Source organism: Enoplosus armatus, chromosome 5, assembly GCF_043641665.1.
Source record: "Enoplosus armatus isolate fEnoArm2 chromosome 5, fEnoArm2.hap1, whole genome shotgun sequence".
Lineage (NCBI taxonomy): Eukaryota > Metazoa > Chordata > Actinopteri > Centrarchiformes > Enoplosidae > Enoplosus > Enoplosus armatus.
In genome coordinates, this window is record NC_092184.1 from 3,314,916 (window position 1) to 3,337,367 (window position 22,452).

A 22,452-nucleotide genomic window follows, 5' to 3' on the forward strand; every position below is an offset into this window, starting at 1 on the left:
TGATATCAATTGTCACATCAAACAAGTCCTTCACAGCCGACCTCTCTTTACAGTCAACGGCTGCTGAACACCGCGGCTAACGGGCTGCCGCCGGCCCACGCCGGAGCCGGCGTGCGACGCGGAGGAGAGCAAATCTCTCCGAGGCCGCCTGTGAAACAAGGGAGGAGATGAGATCCAAATCATACTCACCATCTGCTCTGCTGTCTGTTTGTCTGCTGCCTAACTGAGGCTTCCACTACACAAACAGTGGAGACTAACAATGACAAACATACCGCTTTCACATTAGCGCCAGCCAAATATTGATCTAACGTCTGTTACGCTCAGCACATTATGCTGAGGTGGGAAACTGGCTGCTCATTACATTGCTTAACTATGCTGTAAAGCAATGGAGGCTTTTAAAAATGCTCGCAGGCACACAGTAGAAACAGTAGGAACGGGTTACTTTCAGTCGCTACATTAAAGTTCTGTCTATTGACACCTGGTAAAAGACTTTTAGTTGAAAAGTATATTTACTATACCATGGGGGGGGGGGGAACTACAGACAACACGAAAACACTACCAGGGTCATCAGGGTTCACTAAGTAAATGATTTTCAATTTTTTTCCGAATCTTACAACCATTATTTTCGAGCTTTATTATTTTACAATGCAGTTGTGTTTTTGCTTTTACTTAGACTCTTCTCCTGTATGTACTGTAGCACCCTTGCTCTTCTTTCATTGAGGCTTTGACAAGAAGAAAAAGGCCCCACTTGACCGAGCTCCTTCCGTCAGCAACAGAGAATGCTATTCAGCCGTGCCAGCTATTCTCAAGGCAGATAAAGGGGTTTAGACACGTTTTTACTTTCAAAAAAGTAGCAGGATCTTAAAAATGTCATTTCTTTTCATGTAATTGATTAATAAAGACGACCTGAAATAATTGTTTTGGACCGAAGATTTTCAGGGGGTGCATAATTCTTGCTGCTAATTTAAGAATAACTTAAATTTACCGGGTTTCTGAGCAGTAAGTTGGATTTTAACAGCATGTTTTGTGACGGTAAAAAGTGCATTTAGGGAAATGTGCTTATTTGCTTTTTTTCTGAGGGTGAGATGAAAAGATCGATACTACTCTCATGTCTGTAAGTTAATTATGGAGCCAGAGCTGTGATGTGGTTGGCCTACACAGCATACAGTATGGAAGCAGGGGGAAACAGCTGGCCTGGCTCTGTCAAAAGTAAAAGAAAAAAAATACACAGTTTCTCCATTTGCCCAGCATTTCTGTGCAGTGCTATAGCGCTGGCTGCCAGATCAGTCATGAGCACAGCTTTTAGTATAGTTCTCGGCACCAGCATGATCGTAACAAGCCTGGCAATCTTGCCGTGACAACAAGGCTCCGCGATGTTGCTGCACCCACCTGTTGTTCACCGAGAAATAGTTTCCAGCTCTTAAACTACAATTTGTCATTTTTCTACTTCTTTTTGGGGCGCGGATTGAACAAACCACATGTATGCTAATTAATGAGCTTTAGAGGCGTTGGAAGGTGTCATTTTTCACTTTGGACAGAACCAGGCTAGCCATTTAATTGGCTCCAGTCTTTATGCTAAGCTAGGCTAACCATGTCCCAACTCCCAGCTATGTACTTAACACGCAGACATGAGTAAGGATCTTCTCATCTCACTTCATCTCGAAGACAGCAAAACCACCATTCCAACCATTCCTTTAAGGCTCACAGCCTTTCACTACACAACCAAATCCCAAAGTGAAGCTTACTTTGTTTGATCAACAGTTCAGAGAGCCAAAGGTTTCTCTATTTACAAAACTGGCAAAAGCATTTTAAAGCAAAATTGTGTCTATTAATCTGCTACTTATTTCGGCAATATTTTTTTATCACCATTAGGCCATACAAGTTTTATGTTTTTTATGTTTTATGATTATGTTTTAAGTTCCAAATGGCAGGTTTTGAGGTCAAAGATGACACAATGGCACCTCACTCTACCACGTTTAATCACAATGAGATCATTAACCAAACATGTTCAAACCATTGAGCGTTTTAGCTGCCCCTCCCCCAGCTCTCTTACCCGTGTGGTGGTGGCGAACATGTACTTGTCTCGGAGCTGGAAGCTGTCGACCTGCTCTAAGATCACTCTGCGGTTCAGTTCACTCTGGAAGAAGTCGGTGCTGCTGAGTATAGTGGAGACACCCTGGGGCTCGTGTCTCTGGACCAGCACTGTGGTGGGGGGGTCGTAGGGCTCCACGCCCCTGAGATGGGAGAGGAGAGAACAGGGTGACAGAGGGTGGAGTGGAGGGGTAGTTTGGAGTGGGGGGAGGGGGTTTAGAGTTATGGAGAAAGCAAGGACAGGTGAGGGAGGAAGGATGAAAATGGGAGAACCATTTTGTTAGCCGATTCTTCCTGAAATAACAGACTAACAGTTTTCATGGATGCCAAAACACATTTGTTTTCTTGCATATGTATATATAAGATATATATATAAAACTTAGTTCCTTCCAAACACAGTATTTTTAGTAGTTACTTAATGGAGTACCAGTAGGCCTACATTAAAATTTCAACACTCTCTCATCCACCCATCCAATCCACTAAAGTCAACATCAATCCGGCCTTATCTCCTGTCTTTATGGACTTGCACTTTATGTCTCATCACCAAAATGTTTCTCTGTAGCGGTCTCAATTCGTGATGCATGTATGTATACTTGTAAGTATCAGAATATTGTGGTTCCCAGACATGAAGGTACTGCACACAGAGGAAAATATTGTTGTCTATGTGTTTGCCCTGCAATGGTATCTAGTTTGCCAAGCAACAGCATATCCTGTTATCCAGGGTGTGTTCCTTCATAGGTCTCATTTAAGAAATCATTCCAGCGTCGAGAACTTTACTCGACATCTTCAGAGGTGTCAGACTGAAAAACGTGTACTGAATTCTGTCTTAGGAGGCTCCTACATCACCTAAAATAACATATCACTCTGACAAAGCATACAAAAAAAAAAGGGCAAAATTTCAAGATAATAAACGTCAGCACAAAATACAGACTATCAGCACGTTCAAACCGAAAATATCTGTCTGTGTGTCAACCTTGAAAAACAGCGTGATCAAACTATTTGTGGCCACAAGTGTACAGCGAGGGTGTTCTGAAACCGTGGCACGGACAGTCAGCCAGAATGAATGAAGGGGGCTCACTGGGTCTTATCGTCTGTCTTCCAAATCAGTGTGTTTTCCTCTGGAGTCTCGAGAGCTAAACAGAGAGAGCAGTGTCTCAGCTAGGCTCTGCCTCTGTGGCATTCTTTCAAAAGGTCCCTGTTCAACTGATGGACACTGTCTGGGCTGAGAGTGCATGGAGGGCTATTCGCAGTCTGTCTCTGTCCCTTCCTTTGAATTAATCTCTGCCCCTTCTAAACACTTCCAAAAACACGCCTCCTTTTTTTTTTGTCATTTCTCATTTTCCGCCCGTCCCGTTTGACATTTGATCAGGGTTTCCCTGAAATGTTTCTGAGGGCACCCTTTTCCATTTAAACAGCCAACAGCCAAGTTTTTAAAAAAAACTATTTTCAGGCCAAACATTCATGGCTTCTCATATACAATGGAACAAAAATATATAATGAAACGTCATCATGAGCTGAGGTGTACAATTCAGGACCACTCAAATATTTATCGATAAATAGTCAGTCAGTTATTAGTCAATAGGGCTGTCACTGAAAAAAATCTAGTTACATTTTACAAAGAATTTGAATTCGGCTGCATTCAGACCAAATCCGGCATTCCGGCGATCAGCGCGCGGTTGTGCGGCGGTGTGGGAGCTGTGGACCTCCGCTGTCAGGTTGCATTTCTCCAAGTTGCATCCATCTCAGCTTTTCGCCGCAGCAACGCCGGATTTGGTCTGAATGCAGCCTGAATTCGGGGTGCGACCCCATTTTACATAGTCCACGAAAAGCTTTACCTTTATGCCCGATTTTCCCATCTATGGGGTTGCAAAATTGTTCCACACATTAGTTCTCAGATAGTTTGGTGTCATAATTAACCGTTCAACATGGCTTCCTAGTTTCCTCCGTATTGCACTGACGAAAATAACAGACTGATCTTTTTACCCCATATTTGTACGGCAATTCAAAGTTTTGAATAAAACATTACAGTCCTCACAGTCAACATGTCAACTGGCCTGTTTTACGAAACAAAAAAAAAGTCTTCACGAGGCAATGTTGACTTTGCAAAGGCATATTTGCTCGTGACATTTGGTCCTTCCTTCCTCATGTGTTTTCTTGTTAACCTTCCCCCTCTGCCCCATCTTTTCCCTTTGTGTCTCTTATTGCTTTTAAAATCACTCTGCCTGCTGGATTTGTATCATTTTCTGTAATCCGTATGGAAAAGAGGCATTGTACTTCTCATTGTATACACAGAGGACTTTACCACTCAGTCTGTCTCCTAGCAGTGAGATCAGAGGATTAGGAGATGGGTGGGGGGCCGACCCATCAGATTGGGTTGGTTTGAAACACATCCAGCAGCAGGGAGTCAGGCTTGAGTCTCTTCGGCTCTCGACGCCTTAAGACTGATCTGCAGCACAACAGTAGCACCCCTTGCTAAAGCCAGAACAAACAGGATTAGACCCAAATTGGATGGAGCCACAGGGGGGGTGGGGGTTTAAGATTAATCTTTATTTGTGCTGCCTTTGTACTCAGATAATTTGCAGCTTCTCTTGGCTGGTGTACCACTGCAGTGGTGTAGATTTAATAGACTTCATCAGATCCTTCTGGCTGAGCACTAAATGCCATGAATAGTTAAATTATCAGGAAATCTATGAACGTAGGATGACAAAACAAAAGATTCTCTTAAATGATTGCAGTTGAGCTGCAAGTAAAGAGTGCTCGGTCGATGACGAAGACCACTTGAAGAACTTCATTAAGTGTATTCAGTATAAACGGAGACACACACAGAGAAAAATCTGAGCTGATCCCGAAGGTTACGACTTCAATTCATAAACGCACAGACAAGACAAGAAAAAACATGACGGGTCGGAAAGTCACGCAACTACCTCATATCTAGTTTGCTAACATTAGCTAACAGCCACCATAAACTGCTGGTCATACCACACAAAGTCAGGCTATAGCACCAAAAAAAAAACGTGAGTGAAATAAATTGAGCGAGGTTGCGTTTGATTGCTTATCAATTCTATCAACTATTTTCTACTAAGTTACATTACCTCGCCTTAAATGTGCCAACGTGAGGTCCCTAAGGGGTCTTTCTAAATAACTTTGGAGTGACTGCGGGGTGTACGCCTGAGTACGTGATGGACACGGCCAAAAATAAATCAGGTTATCCCTGATATCCATCGAATCCAACAGGAAGAGGATGAGAAGACAAATGTGAGCAGGGAATAAATGATATCTACTGAGATGAAGTGAGCTATAATTAGTTTACAAAATTCTGATGCATAGTTACTTCCATACTAGTGGGTACGCATATTTTTCCTTTTCGCTCATTTAAATAAACTAGCTGTCTCGAGTAGAGCTTCCTGAACTCATTAAAGACTTTGGAGCTAGTTTTCCTTAATGAATAACGACCAAAAACTGTTCAGAAAGGGATTGAGCTGCATCAAATAGACTCAGATCCTTTCGCTTACACTTCAACTGACACTTAACACTTTCAGTTCTTCACACTTCGACTGCTTTAATTGAAGCGGTTGAAATTTCACTGAAACTCTCATTTAGGACTCATTTTAATCTGTTTACAGTGTCTGCACCTGCAGCCTACAGAACTCAGACTGGATCCAGAAGGGGTCATTTTAAACTCAAACAGAAACAGTTTCTGAAGAGGTCATGTCGTCATGAATTACCTGGCCCCTCTTTGTTTTATGGTGCTTTATTGTATTAGCTTGTGTCTTGTATTGTTTTGTCTGTACTTTTTTGTGGGAATTCTGAGTTTTGTGTTTTTAATGTATGTCCCTATTGAGTCTGTTGAGTTTGTGTATTTGTTGTGGAGTTTTATGTATTTTAAAGGCCCATCTACGGACGGGAATTTCAAATTAGCTTAAATAATAATAATAAATAAACATTAAATAAACAAATAAACGAAGATATCTGACTATGAGCTCCAGTTCACAAAGCCCTGAACACATTTTGTTATGCTTTGTTGGCCATCAGGTGTCAACACTGACGTTCTCGTATATAAAACAAAACGACTTCCTATAGTTGGTTTCCACTGTATCAGTATTCAAATCAGGAGCCTTTCAAACCTACAATATAGTGAACACGAGCTAGGTGAGGTGTGTAGGTGGGTGTGCACACTGTGTGTTATCTTGTTCTCAGTGACAGAATCCTGTTCACGGAGCAAAAAGTCATTTAGCTTCACCAAGGAGCCACAGTGAGGACGAGCACTGAAGGCACGCTCGGGGAGGAGCTGCAGAGACAGGAAGTGGGAGATGTTTATTCATCTGAACACTCTGAATACTTTTTCAACGGGAACAACGACATCAGAATGGTCTGATGGTGTTGTTCTGTGCTGTTCCCTCATTTTCCCTCCGCCGTTGTTTTCTAGAGTCTTAAGCGCTGCCTTGTAACTGCTTTCATTTCAATTTAAAGTAACAGACTCAGGCTGCTGAAGCGTTTGGCACGGAAAAGGGATTTGCAATCATGGATTTCATTGTCTGGCTGTTGGCAACGGTGCACTTCAAAAAGGCTTTAAAAGAAAGGCTACTTCTACACCAAAGCTATAAATTAGCTTTTTGTCAAACTGGGTTAAAGCACACCATAAATCAACAATTCTGATTCACAGCAGGAGTAATCTTTTTGTCTTGTTCAGAGGCAAACGCTACCGGCCTGTTTATGTTGTAACACAAATCAATCCCTGAGGTGAAAAACTAGGTTTTGGCTGCAGTGAGTCATGTTGTGTTTAGTAAAAAAGTCAATCATTTAAACACAATTTGTTAATCCACGAATCAAAGCCGCCGTTAACATTTATTATATTTTAATGTCATTTTTCCAAAAGTACCATTGATCCTGCCTGAACTCCAACCCATATTAATGCCAATTTTGGAAGGTATCCATAAATTGCCAGAGACAGGCTGAATACAGGATGTGATACAAACATCAACAATGTCAATGTTAAACAATAAACAATAAACAGGTAGCAAATATATTATCAATATTATGAGCAAGAGATCCAAATGCATCACGGAGACAGAGTAGAGAGTACAAGACTCATGTTTAGAATCAGTGTGCGAAACATGGGGGGGGGGGGGTCTCAAAATTAAGCAGATTATTTACTATCTATCTGTATTGTAAAATGTATTTCCATGTTGAAATATTGAAAGGTGAAAACTCTGCTGGTGTGGATACCGGCGATGGTTGTAATTAATACTCCACGGTTCTGCTCCTCTTCTCCACACTTGAAAAATCAAATTTATGTCTTATGTGTCTTATGTCTTTATGTCCTTATATATCCAACGGAAGACATTTTTAAACAGTCCTTAAATCTCAAAACAAAGCAATAAAACATGGGGTTTGGAGAATCTTTCACAAAAGCACAGGTCAGTTGACAGTTAAAGTTGCTCACAGAACACCAGTGTTCGCTCATCACCTGTCTGTCAATGGGCTTTCTGCCTCGGTGACAAGATGCAGCATCAACCAGCCGTGGCCGGGCATGGCCCAATAAACAGTTGAAGGATACCTTAAGGGCCCTGACAAATCAAGCTGACTTCAAAGAACAAGCACCAATGCAGACTGACTGATGTGTCACCTCATGTCAGCTCACACCTTCTGTTAAAGACGCACTTAAACACCACAATGGCGACTTGCAAACTGGCAAACCGCTTACATCAAAGCGCGTGTCTGATTAAAGTTTCTCGTCGTGCCCTTGGTGAGTGTTAAACTTCAAACTTGAACTTGGATTGTTGCTTATTTAGTCGTGAATATTTCATGTTTTAGAGACATACTTGAGGCCAAGTTGTCAGGGATCCAAGCCATACATTTCAGTAATGCGATTAGCGTTAACATTTAAAAAAAAAAACTAAAAAAAAACACACATTTGATAAATGAATGAGATGAATACACTTTTCTGGGCATCCAGAAAATTCTCCCACTGAGCAGAGCATTAATGGTGGACAAACAAATATTTTCCAATTCCAGTTATTTGCATCAATCATAGTGTTGCTGGCAGTTACATCAGGCATCGTAGATCATAAAACATGCATCAAATACACATTTGAAGCTGCAGGCCATGCGCTATCTGCCAACATGAGACACACAAACTGAAATTCACTTGTTAAGCCTGCAATTTTAGCTATGTTAAATGCCATGAGAATGAACGAGACGTAGTGGTAGGGCCACTGTTAATGAACCCATTCACTTGCCCCTCCCAAAAGATAAACACAGTCCATCTCCACTGTAAATATGAACTACTGTGTAGCTGCCTTCACATGAAACCATCTCAATCCACGATCCAGGATAAAAGACGAAAACTGAATTGCTTTACTCATTTGAACTTGTTTAGAGGTGTCAAGGGACCTTGATTATGGGATTCTGTATGCTTTAGTCAACATGGTGACACAAATTTGAATTCACAGGTGACAGTGCATTAATCAATGCAGTGTCAACGGAAAGGGAAGCAAGTAATTATGTCATGAAATGTATTTTCAAGGTTCACTGGACTCCATTATTATTTTCACTGATGATTTGTCCCAGTGTATACTAGGGTGCACGTCAGAATCATCTCTGGATATTTTTGCTTCTTGGACCCTTAATCGTTTCTTGGACTTTTTTGGAAACCTTTAAAAATGTTGAATGGAATTATTCTTAATGTGTCACCTCACTGACCTGCTAAATTATTGTAAAAGCTCCTTGTGCTCCAAACATTTAGCAACCAGCTCATTGTCCTCTATGATCACTATGTCGTGACCATGCAGCATTACAGTATTTACCACCCTGAAACTTAAGTGAACAGTATTTGCTAGTAATTGCCACCTGAAAGTTAAGGAGAAACATATTTTCGGTGATACTGCCTAAATAAATATTTTCGGGGTGGTTGAATTTACTCTTTCCTTGTACCACTGACTGCAGCACACAGTCCAGGACATTTCTCACATACAGTGTATACATCCTTCATTGTGCAATATACTTGTCGTGTCGAGACTGTGGTTGTCTTACCAAAAGTAGGTCTTCACGTGCTCTTGGATCAACACCCATGTCTCCCCAAAGTCGTCTGATTTCCACAGCTACAGGGGGAGACGGTGTAGGGAGAGGGAAAGGGAGGAGGGGGAGAAGGAGAAGAAGAACAAGAAGGGGGGGGGATGGTGCACTGTAAAAATGTAGGTCAAGCTCATTCCTTCGTTTTGGCTCTTAAACATGTGACAAGGAGAACACTGGAGAGCCGTTTGGCACTATTGTGCAAGAAAAAACAAAAAAGCTTCCATGCAAAAAGCTAAGCAACCAATAGCTTCCTCTCTTCGTTACCATATACTGTACATAAAGTCCTAAATCAATTGAAAATTCAATAGCAGCTCAAGAGGTACAACCAATCTTAAACTGAATGAATTCACTTATTCCAGCATACTGATTTTATGTACATTTACAATTGTTGTAAAAAATTGAAAAATAACTTTCTTCCAACCTAAAGTTATGACTATATGTCTGATGGTGTAACACTTGAAAGAGATACAAGAAGTGACTAAAAAGTAGAAGGGCAGCGCAGCTCTCACACATATTTCATGCGGTCAAATAAATCGATTCACAATGTTTTAATACTGAACATGGCCAAGACATTCTTGTGGTATCACACGTGAGATTTGATCCTACAACAATGAATAGACTGCACCCCATGGAGATAAAGCTGCTGCTGCTGCTGCTGCAAAGGATGCCAGGTCTTTACCTGTTTGTTTGGGTGAGAGCTGTCGTAGCCAAGCACCAGGTTGGATCTTCTGCTGTGGAGCAGCAGGTCTGTTGGTTTAAAGGGCAGAGAGAAACCCTGGACGCTCTTACAGAAGTCAAAGGTGTTCCACAGGTAGTTGTTGGTGGAGTCTACAAAAAGGTACTGAAGAAGAAGAAGAAAAAGCAGAAGAAGAGATTACCCACTTTAGCACAAAAACAAGGCAGACTTGATGCTGGAGGCATTTTTAAACCGTTATTTGAAACAGAAATACGATGTAATTTCTGAGATAACTTGACAATTTCCAGGAAAAACGAACTTCAAAAGGAAATACAGAAATGTACACCCCAGCCCCATGACAGAGTTTGATTATGTAATTGCACTGTGCTAATCCCACTTTTCTCAGCTCGCTTTGATGTGCTGTGTCACTGAATTCCCAATAACAATTCAATTCTGTGTAAGCAGGGCACTGAATGACAGGCAGAATCACGTGCCACACCAACAGAGGGAATAAAGAAATGTAGCAGGCACTAGGTGGATTTTATACCCTGTTATCCAGAAATGATTACCATCCGCTGAATATGTTTGCAGCCTTTAAAGGGGTGCTCCAGCACCCATAATGTTACACTTCCATAATGTTGGGGGACTCAAAGAGACAGTTTAAAAAAAGAATGTTTAAAATCAAAGCAATAGAGGTTGGTTGATTTTCTACCTACCAATGACGTGATTAACATTAAGTGTTCGATTGTCATCAAATAGCCAACATTGATTGAACTAATTAATCAACTTCTTTGCATTAAGAGGTTATATTTATTGTACAGTCCTGTAACTTCTTTATTTCGATTCATCCTCGTGAAGTTCTTGTTTACTGACTATTTTGGCATGATCGCTACCACTTTTGAACCTCAAACTGAACTCAACAGGGTTTTGGAATTGACCTGGACTCCCGTCATCATCATCACTACAGCCCTACAAGCTATTTCAAAGAAAACGTTAATGTGCTATATTGCTTTCTTCACAAGTTGGATTCGAAGCTTAGCTTAGCATAAAGACTGGAGGCAGTGGGAAAGTTAGCCTGCCACTCACCAAGGATCAAAAATACACTTTTTGCAAGACAAGTTACTGACATTATGGTAAATGGTCTCTCACTTATACATCTCACTCATTCACCCATTCACTCACGCATTCACACACCGATGGCGACCGAACTGCCATGCAAGGTGCTGGTCTCCATCGGGAGCAACTTAGGGTTCAGTGTCTTGCTCAAGGACACTTCGACATGCTGAGGCTCAAACCCCCAACCCTCTCTACCTCCCGCCCGGATGACGGATAAGGAAAGTGTTCAGTTCAAAGAAAGGCACATAAATTAGCCTACTCCAGGTATATATTTGAACACATTCATGATGACTGACCTGAAACCTCAAAATGTTTAAACAATTATGGGCAAGTCACTACGGAGAGCACAATAACTCTGTTTTAAAAGTTACATCTGATTAGTTTTGAAACTACTGTGTGACTGGAGGAATTTCAGGTCAGATCACTTGGCTCTGACGCCCTTGACTGATACAAAGCACCTGCATGTTAGAGGTATCTGTGTGTGTACATCTAGTTTCATGCGCATTCAAAGTTTGGGAAGAACAAATAAACACTTTAAAAGAAAACATAAGATGAAAATCGGGGGAGGAAATAAACTTTTAATAAGCGAGTTCAATGTAGATTGAAAGATGATACAGCTTACATTCTTCTAGAAGTCCGGATTGCAAAGGTGTAATAACCTCTGACTCTTTACTCAAACTTAAGTTTTGTGTCGGTCAGCACGCACAGTGAAGCTGGATAGAAAAGGGCACAAACCCTGAGCCATCTTCCAGGCTCATGAACTAACTATACACAGTGATTTCTGACATTATGCAGAAACCCAGAGAAGATTCCGCTCTTTGTTCTCTCTGCCTAACCTATATTTGTCCAGTACCATCGCTTCATCTCTGTCTACTTCCTCTCATCCACCCTCCCCCTTGCTGTACTCCATCACGTACTGAACCCACCTGAGCCAGACAAATGACCCCCTGACACTCTGTCAGCACTGTGAAACCATGTGCCACTCTCTACAGGCAGGGACTGAGCTTTTATGTTAACTGCTGTGTTCCCTGCTGTTCTGGCACAACGCGACTAAATAGTAAAATATGAAATCCGTTATGGGGCGATGATACAGCAAAATAACATTGTAGTACATTGGAGGGAACAAGGCCACCTTTTTCCTTAAGATTAGCTTCAATCCACCTTTGAAGGATGAAAAACTGCATCTGGACCGTGTGGACCACTCAGTCTAATTATTAAATGATACTTTATATTAAACTTTAGCACTTTGATTGATTAACAATCTTGGGTAACTATGGAGATTAAATCCATTCACTTCCGCTCACTGCCAGCAGTGTCAGGGGCAGAACTTTCCCCGGTCTACACAACCACATGCCATTAACCCATTGTAGGTTACTTGCATAAAATCTGGTCCCAGTTCGGAAAAACTTTGCTCCAGTGGCCTTTATCCATCCTGTCCCTTCGTCTTTTTGAGACACTTTATCTAGGATAAACCAAAGGACTACTTGCATTTTCTTCATAAACGGTACTTCCTTTAAGCAAATATCAAACAGGTTTAACAGTGTGCTTTGCTTAAAGCGTCAGTATGCATGGATAGTCAAACAGTGTCTGAAACCTCCATTCCCCCACACCATTCAGGCTGTGTCTCTCATCTTCTGTAATTTTCTGAAACCAAAAAATCCGTCAACCATGCCTACTTAACCCAATGACCATGGCCAGTTGTGCAGAGGTGAGAAAGTTGGCAGGGTTTGAACTTCTCTCTCAAGGTCTCGTCACTCTTCACACAACTATTCCCGTCACTTTCAATGTGTACAACGGAGTGCAAAACCATGTCTTTAAAAGCAAGACTGATTGAAAAGTTACCCCCATTTCAACGATTTTCCTTCCTTTTCCGCCCTCTTTATGACAGCTGGATTTTGGCCCTGCCATCAAGCATGGCCATTCACAGCTATAAATACTTTTGCCCTCAGGCTTGTTGTACAACTTGCAAACTACAAACTAGTTTGTTTCAGGCATACCCCAGCCCTTACAACGCTAGTTCTAAGTGAGAATGCTACCCTTCCTTTTGATCAACGTTGAACGTCTAGAACTTCATTAGAGTTCAATCAAACGAAGCCAACTTCAATTGCTTGTCTTAGAAAGGTGCAAGTGTCCTCAAATACATTGATTGCACCAGTTATTCAATCTCTATACATCGAGGAGCTGTATGTAAGCTCCTGAGATTTCTACATCTCTATTCACTCAGAAGATCTTGGTTTATTACCTATTTTGGCTCCACTTGTTTTGGACTCATATAGGCTTCAGCAGGGTCTTGGGACTGATCTGGACTCCATTATTATTTTCACTACAACCATTCTAGCTATTAGAAGTACAGCAAGTAATTTTCTGTTGATCGTCCTTGAATGTTTCCTGAACTTTATTGAGTTCAGTCAAACAGTGCTAACTCCAACTGATTTGACCAACTGAAAGGTCAACATGTGTGTAAGTCAGAACAAAAGTCAGGAAGTCCCAACAACTCAATAGACCTCTGAATTTGGTAGATCCCCAAGATAGATTTTCAGTTCAGGAACAGGACCCATGGCTACTATTACTTTAACATGGAAAAATCCCTGTGACACTTCCTAGTTCTGTTTGGCTCCTTAACCAAGTAAAAAGGTGTCTTGGACAGAGGCGTTACGAAGAACCCACTGAGAACTCAGGGATCTCTCATGCTATATGACACATTTGAATTTCTCCCTCAACCCCACCCACTGTACCAGGTGTTAATGTGTTCATCATCATCAGCAGTTGACATAATAATTCAAGTCAGAGACTGCCCTGCAGTACGTTTCACCTCATTTTCATAACCTCACCTTCAGTAGTGCACTTCCTAATGGCCCAAGAACAGTTAGCTTCATTTGCACACCTTAGTCTGCAAGTAGTACTGACTGACTGACTTACCCTCCTGTTGTCTGCAGGGCTGTGGTAGAACTGGGAGATGACCTGCTTGCTGCCGTCCTTGGCCTTGGCCTCTGAAAGCTGGAACTTGTCTGAGATGAGTGTGAAAGTGGTTCCGTAGTCATTGGACACATAGACCTGGACACAAAGAGGAGAAGAGGGAGTAATCTACAACTAGACCTTAAGGTCCATGATAACTGTACAAAACCCCACAGCCCAGGTGGGGAAGTCAAAACAGAAAGATAAAAAAAGAGACATGCTATGTTCAATGACTGTGCTTGAGGCTTTTCACACTTTTTAAGTGTGTGTGTGTGTGTGTGTGTGTGTGTGTGTGTGTGTGTGTGTGTTAGGTTAGCAGATGGAGGGCTTAATCTGTGGCTCAACAATCATAAAATCGCCAGAAACATGAGAAACATGTTAGACAAGTGCAAACACACACACCTTCTGCTGCACGGCTGATTTACTGAGACAATTTAGTGACTGAGATTCAATTGAAAAGGGAGAGTAAGACTGGCGAGATACCATCGACACTTTGCGAGGTTATAACAGACCGTGGATGTGCTAGTTTTGGCTTGTGCATGGATGTGTTCAGGTGTACTTACAGAGCTGGTTTTGGGTCCAGTGGCTCCTGCGCTGTCTCGGGCCAAGGCTACGATGACATTGCTCTTCTCTCCAGCCCAGTGGACCACCATCTGGTTATGGGAGTCGTTCAGGTTGGCCTGCAGGACAAAAGAGGTTGAACTAAAGATATGCCTCAGGGAAAAGATAAGCAGACTCTTTAGGCTAATGTAAAACTAAACTTCACTATCAATATCTCCTTGGTGTTCAAAATTGTAACAAAAAGAAGACATGTAATTTTTATTCATTTGTCTGTCACGATATCGCCCCTTACATTAATGCTCTCTGTGGGCATGGCTTTTTAGTCAACAGTCAGACAACGATGGCACTCTAATTTGCTTGATGCAATGTCTGCGTGGGCTGGAACTAAAAATAGTTCATAATATTACTGCAGTTCCAATACCAGCTGGGGGGGCCGATGTTAGCCGCAGCTTTTTGCTTCTGTGAGTTGAGCTCTGTACTCTGTGCGTTTCTCCGTGACTTCGCCGCCTGAACTGCGCATACTAGTTTCTCCGTGTCATGATGTGAATCACTGGGCGCGCTGAGGTTACGGAGACGCTACAAAAACGTCTAGCGGGAACTTCTACCCAGCTAGCTTCCACTGTCCTTGTGGAAGATAGTTAGCCATGCTTGCTTGCTGTTTCCTGTAAAAGGGACAGATGTCTTTAATTGCTAACTGTATGCTTGCTGGAAAAAGGGGGGTAAACTGTATCAACGTTTGTAGGCAATTCCGGGCTTTGACATGCACCTGTCAGTAGTGCACGGAAATTGATAGCGCCTCTCCTAGCCTTCAAATGTCAGTCAAACACTGCCATGAGAAAGTGTAAAATGTAATGTTCCATGATACATATTGTTATTGTGAAATGAATTACATACCAACCCCTTGGTATTAAGATGTTAATAAAGCTAATAAAGAAAAATGAGATGTGTATTGTTGCCCATTTTTATTATCACTCTGGAAGAAGGGCGAGTATAATAAATCGGCCTGATCTGCTGACAGTCACAGGAATAGATCTCATCAGCTCAACATATGGCTTCAATCTGAGGCTACAGCAGACAGCATTGACTTGTGCCTTCGCAGTAAAACCTCAACCATAAAGCTCGGAAATCTGTAATGATTTAGAGCCAGGCACCTAGTCAAGCTCATTTCACTTCTTTCATTTTTGAAACTAAAGACGCACTAACTTTCGTCCTTCAATGGCCCAACTGTCAAACTAAAACAATGTAGAAAGATAAAGATCAACAGCGCTCGAGCAGCTGAACCAGCCTTCCTGGCAACTCTTCGAGATATGCAAACACGCAAGGATATGACCTGAGATAACTTCGTGCTATAGAGACTGTATCTGTCAGAGCAGTTCAAAAAGCAAGACGAATCACATTTAAAAAACAAATATACTAGTGAATATTTTATATGAAAACTTGCCTAAATGACGACGTGTCATGTGAAAGGCGTCACTATAAGTGATGAACCCACTGAGAATAATAACCCAGTTCCCACCAGCTCTGTAGACAATTTTAGGGTCTTTCAGCTCATTGTTTTGGTTTTCTGGCCCATAAACTGCACTGTCATTAGCCTTGCTTCCAGATGCAGGAGGAAATAGCTCTGATAAACCCGCTGTGCGCTACCTTCTCGACACCAAACTGCACACAAAGTAGCAACGACCTAGTAAACATGGTGGAGCATTTAGCAGCTCAAGAGCCAGATACTTTTTTAGGAAGAGTGTAGATTGGATTTATATTTGTTACATGGACAGAAACGTGACTCCAAAAGAATGCTAATGTTGCTCCTTATCTGCTGGATGTGTAAATAAGCGACAGTTTGCAGACACGTTTGCAACTTTAACAACTTTATAAAGTGACCCAAGTGGCCAAAATCATCTATTATTGCAGCTTTAAAGTACTAATCTTAAAGGTGCGGTCTCATGTCTCTACAATCACTATGTTCCCTGACTTGGAGGATAAGGCTGATGTGTTTCGATATTTTTCTGACCGACAATAAATCCAATGGGAAGACCAAAACCAACATGTTAGTCATCTCTCAGTACTTTATCTATCTGTATCACTCAACCCCAAGCTCATTCATTGCTGCTGAGGATGCTAACTTTCAGAGGAGTCACAAATATATACGTAACTACTACGTGTGTGTTCATGGCAATGACGGAACATGTCTCCCAGTGCAACAGTGTGGTGTGTTTTTAAATTGTTTTACACTGGAGCTCCATGGCACAGAGGAATGAGCTCCACCGACAATATTTGTTAGAAGGTAATCAATTTATTCATTCTTTTTTTTTTTTTATGAGAATAGCAGACAATAAAATAATAACACTGAAACACTGACTTTACCTTTAACTGTGTAAAGATCCGGCTGATCAGGCTCCAACAGTGTGTGCATAGGTCTGGGTACAGCATGTATAGGGTGGGTGATGCAATGACTTGCTGAAACACATACCACTTCCCCCTCAGCGCACCTCCCATAGGGCACATAGATCAATGAAAAGAAATAGGCTATTTCATCTTTTTCATTGTCACTGCCTCACCATCCGTGCTGCTTTCCTTCCCTTATCTTTTATTGATGATTCTGAGAGGGGGCATGCTTCTGAAAGGACTCTTTTTTTTTTTTTGTTGCTTCAAATGCTTTTTTCTGCACTTTCCTGGTGGCTCACACTGTGGAGTAAACAACAAATATCTTTCCTCCCCTTGTCAGCTGTGATCAGACACAACCCTCGACCCACTTCTGATTTGTAACTTCTGCTATCGCCACAATGATGTGGATGACAGTGCCAAAACGTTGGCCTTGTGACAACATGAGGGAGTGGCATTTAATCAAATATTCAGCCTGAAAACATTTCAGCAGTTGAGAACAGCTGCTGGCAGTGCACCGTGCATTGCCGGGTCTGTTCATGTTTTTAACAACAGGGTTTGTATACACCATTCTGCACCAACGTTCAATAATAATCTTACAAGAAGAAATACATCAAGGAAAAGGCAGAGACGCTAATATCACCACCCACAGAGGCCTCAAAAATCTATAAAGCAATGCAGCAACAACACATACTGTATTCTGGTTAAGTGGGTGGGTGACTCTGGAAAATGACAACACTTTATCACAAAATAGGTCCTGGAAAGCATCAAACACCAAAGATTGATGACATGCAAGTGTAAGACGACCCAAGTGTAGATTTTTACTTTAGCCTGCAGTTGAAGTCAGCGCCAGAAAACGGCAAAGCCAACATCCTGCAGGACGAGACTGTATGTCGCCAGCAAGACGCAAATTTAACCTTTTCCTCATGTAACTTCCAACAAAGGGACGACTATGAGTCGCTGTCTTGACGCCAGCTCCACTGATACACAACTTGCTTTTCCATCTCTTGCTTTGGTCATCAGCCTCCTCCTCCTCCTCCTCCTCCTCCTCTCCATCTTCCTCAGTCTGCCTCCCCCAGGGCCGCCTCAGTAAAAGCCAGGGCTGTCTCTCAGGCCGAGGTGTTGCTGCAGTAAATCTCTGCATTTTAGGCCTCATTGGCCGCGGTGCGAGCGGGCCAAAAGGGTGCCAGCGGCTCCGCAGACCGACACAGCTGAATCTGGAGAATGATGATGACTGCGAAGATAAAAACAATTTGCCGGGTTGCAGCAAATTGCAGCATGAGCGTTAACGCTGCAAGGCACCGCCCATAGACGATCGACAGCACCACTAAACGCGGGCTACCGACACCATGAGGAACATTATGTAAACCATAAAAGCTCCATTTTATCTTCTTATGCAAGACAGCATCTTTGTTATAAACCCCATAAACTGCTACTCTAAGCCTGCAGAGAACAAGACTTTGTGGTTTGGCTCCCAACTGTGGTCTCACAGCTCTCCTTCAAGCCGAACTGACCTTTTCATGACCTTCCTCACACAAGGAGACAAGGCTCCGCCAGGGCTTTACAAGCCTTTCTATGTCCTGGGTGCCCAGATAGTTGCACATTAGACCAACAGCAGCCCCTTTGCTTAGATTCTCACAGAGGGACCTCCACTTTACAACATTTTTGCGGTCGATTTAAAATTTAAAGCACACAATGCACTGTGTAAGTGCATCATTACGGACACCTCCCACATTTATCGCTACAGTGTTTACCACCAGTTGAGAATTTATCTGTAGTGATCCGTCCCTGGAACAGGATATCCAACACTGAACACTTTAAAATGGGCTGCAAAACAGTACTGGATTCTCTGGCTGACTGCTCATTAGGGAAGTCATTTTTCCAACGTGTCCGTTGTGGCAATCTAAAAGTGCACTTCCAGGCAGGCTTTTTAAAGTTACATTAAGACGTCCCGGTAGATTCGGTGACAAGCGTGGTTACTGTTGGTGATGGTAAGTGAATGTTACGCTACAACTCCCACAGCTCTGTTTGAAAAATCACAGTCGAAAATGAAAAAGACACCGTGGGCAGCTAATGTGTCAGAAATGCAACAGAAGACCAACCCTGTAGCTGTATGTCTGTTTACAGTGCAGCCACACAATCAGTTCAAATCTGTTACAGCATGACATCTTAAAGTTACAATCCTTAAGGTTTCCATGAAATCAAAGCCCATTTCTGATACTGCAATAGCAGTTGAATTTATTGAAATTCATAACTAACCTCTCTAAATCATTTTTTTTTATTGTTTTTATTGGTAGCAACAGGACATTTTCTGACCAAGTAGCTCGAGGAGTGTTTGCTGTAGTTGCGCATTCATACTGTTATCATGGGAACCACAGGACTGAAATCTCTAGAATTACAATTTTTTTGTTGTTGTTAGAGTTTCTTATTTTTTGAACAAAGTAACATACATACATACGTTTCAAATACTGGTGATTATCACATTATTTCAAAATTCATATTTTATGGTATTTATAAAAAAATATATACATTTTCATAATATTACACACTCCTACTGTGACTGGGGTGTCCAAACAAATCCTACAGATGTGGCCCGTTTTAGCTTGCATTAGCACATGAGCCAGGGTTGATTAACTCACTGTTACAAAGTGCTATTTAGCCATGCATTGAGCTATAACAACATTGCTATAGTATTGTAACTAAGAGGAGAAGCTGTGGCCTAGTAACAGCTGAAAATAGACACCTCCTATATGTACGCATATTCATCATTCAGGACACTAATGAAGCTGCTGTGTCAGAGCCATGCATTTGTCTGGAAATAATGCACACCTTGGTAATGGTATAATTCCTATTTAGCATATTGCCTGTGCTGTTTTGTTTCCTTTCTGGTCCCCCCTCACGCACTGCACTGCAACATGGTGGGTAGTCCAGAGGTGGCTCTATAAGTGGCTGAGAGGTGTTCCTTATCTGCGCCCGTCCATCAATCTCGGTGACAGCTTTGTGGTCACTTGGGAGTTGGGGGGTGGGGGGGGGCGTTTAGACGGAGGAAGGTGGAGTCACATCGCAGACAGCCAACAAAGCTACTGCACTGCCACGGTTTCTGTCTGTATGTCTCACACTCACATGCATAATGCATTCTGTCGCACCAAAAGCTATCTTGTGCAAACCCTTCATACCTGACAGAGCAGACAGGATTCAGTAAACCCAGCAAACGAGTCCGAAAGTGAAGAGGGGAGGGATTTCTCTCTATTCATGATGGGTCACTCCTAAGCCAGACCTTGAGAGCTGACAGACCGGAGCAGTGAGTTTAATGCCATCTCAATAGTTCCCCACCACCTCTGTGGCATGAGCAGAGCGAGATTTATATCTGCACAGCCCCATCCGGCACAAAAACACAAAATAAGGTGAAAAACTTTCACTTCTTTTCAATAAGCTGGGGAGCGCGTTCTTGGTACTAGAAACAGACTTCATTAAACAGACACTGTTTTGATAATTGATCAATTTTTCAAGCAAAAATGTAAAACGTTAGCTGGTTCCAGCTTCTTAAATGTGAGGATTTGCTGCTTTGCGTGAATGAAGAGTCAAAAGAAGCAATGTGAGGGCGTCCCGTTGGGCTCTGGGAAATTGTGAACATTTTTCACAAGTTTGTGACATTTTATAGACTAAACGATTAATCGATTAATCCTGACAATAATTGGCAGATTAATCGATAATGAAAATAGCTCTGTACGCACTGATCGTTCTCTGTAACATGTATCTAAAGACATTTTTGAGTAAACCTTCTAAACCAATGTTTTACAATGGGTGCAGTGCCCATTTAAATATCAATATCACCTCCCAAGGCATACATATGCACATAAACACTGGTGTAATAGACAGTCTGGCCTCCAAGAGTGCAGTCTCCCCGTGTAAAAGAGGCAGCACTGTCCACCAAATCTTGAACTGGATCCCAGTTGAACTTCACTGGCTCATACCAGATAGGGACCACAAGCCAAACACAGAGCTATCTAGCTTCAGTGTGCCACAGCCAACAGGACATTCACAACACATTTGGGTCAAACAGTTGCTGAGCGCTTTGATATATATATATATGTGGGATGGACAAACACCTCTCTGTAAAACCCAATGCAGTCCAACAGCACCACAAACTACATCCTCCAAGATGACGATACGGTTGAATCAGCACCTCTCTCAAACAGTTTCCACAGGAACGTAACATTATGACCTTCCCGAAAGTAAGATTTACTGTAGACTGCACTAGTTTTGGTTAAGCGTGCTGGCAAACTGAGTGTACATTATAGCTTAATGAAAAAAAAGAACAAAGAAAGTAAAAGCTGACTTCCTTCCCTGCTGTAACGCTGCAGAGAAGAAAAACCGAATTCAAAGCAAAATGCAATTCTCAAAGAAAAGAGGCCAATACGAAACAGCGGTGCCATCCTATACAACTGACTTCCAATCTCCAGCTTCCATGCTCCGAGTGATCAACGAACTCAGTTATTCTTGATGACATTTTTACTTGTCTCTTGTAACAGATGTTATTTTCGGCTGAGTCCTTCCTGTCAGCACAGGTGAAATGGGGAAACCTGGATCCTGTGTTAAGGCCCACTGAGTCCCTAAAACGTAGGGATTGCCAGAAAGGCAATTTGGAAAAAGACCATAAAGACTTTTAGGGACCATTAAGCGGTGCAAAAGTTCCGTCTCCCCATAATTCCACATACAAAAAAAAAAATAACAGAATTTTTATTATGACATTTTATTATTATAGCCAACTGGAACAAGAACAAAACCTCTTAACTGTGTTTTTAAATGACAGCCGCGCCCCCATGGGACAGCCACGAAATGTAAACAAACAGGCTCTTGCTAACTGTTGTCTGTGAGCTGAAGGGCGTTTTCTTATCAGCGGCGCTAAAGGAGCAGAGGCATGTGGCATTCACCGTATAGCACCGAAAATGACTGACAGGCTAATAGCAATTAGCATGTCTAGCATGAATAGACAAAATTGAATTTCGCCTTTCTGGTTACTGATTCCTTTTCCTCGCAGGAGATCTCATTAGCAAACACATTTAAAAAAAATAACTAATTAAGTTGGACTTTGAAGCGATTGATGGCGGCGCCGAGTGGTGCATAAGCAGGCAAGTACACATGCCAAGCTCCAGGGGTCTGCTAATGGTTTTTATTTGCTGTATGGGCTTTGAATGGGATTGTACGTCAGTAATAAATGCTGGTTAAATGCTGGTGTGACCAGGCCTAACGGGTCAGTTAACCACCAGCCCCGCCCCCCCACTGGTGACCCTAACACCTAAGAAGAAAATACTGGTTAAGGTGACATCATTTGGCCTGAAATTACTGTCTGTCACCACCCTACTCTCTGAACCAATGTCCCGGAGCACCACCGCACCAGAGAAGTGATCAGTGTCTCTCGTGCTGTTTATTTTCAACCGAGGTTTATTTCGTCACAGGAAAAAAAAAAAAAAAAAGTCACTGACAACCTGTTTTTCACAACGAAACACTCGGTGAGCAGGAAGGACAGAGAGAGAGAGAGCGGCTCTCTTCAAGCAGCCACAGTTTGGCAAATGATAACTGGATTAACTCAGTCAGTC

At 42.1% G+C, this 22,452-nt stretch overlaps 1 protein-coding gene across 1 annotated transcript in view; it reads right to left on the bottom strand.

The window, feature by feature from the left end:
• Window positions 1-22,452, bottom strand: part of sorl1 (sortilin-related receptor, L(DLR class) A repeats containing) — a 72,894-nt gene that overhangs the window by 42,153 nt on the left and 8,289 nt on the right. The window contains exons 2-6 of the mRNA XM_070905471.1: window positions 14,476-14,592; window positions 13,877-14,011; window positions 9,845-10,006; window positions 9,124-9,191; window positions 2,054-2,234 (exon numbers count right to left, since the gene is read on the bottom strand). Coding sequence (XP_070761572.1) covers window positions 2,054-2,234; window positions 9,124-9,191; window positions 9,845-10,006; window positions 13,877-14,011; window positions 14,476-14,592 — 663 coding nt within the window. The remainder of the gene's footprint in view (window positions 1-2,053; window positions 2,235-9,123; window positions 9,192-9,844; window positions 10,007-13,876; window positions 14,012-14,475; window positions 14,593-22,452) is intronic.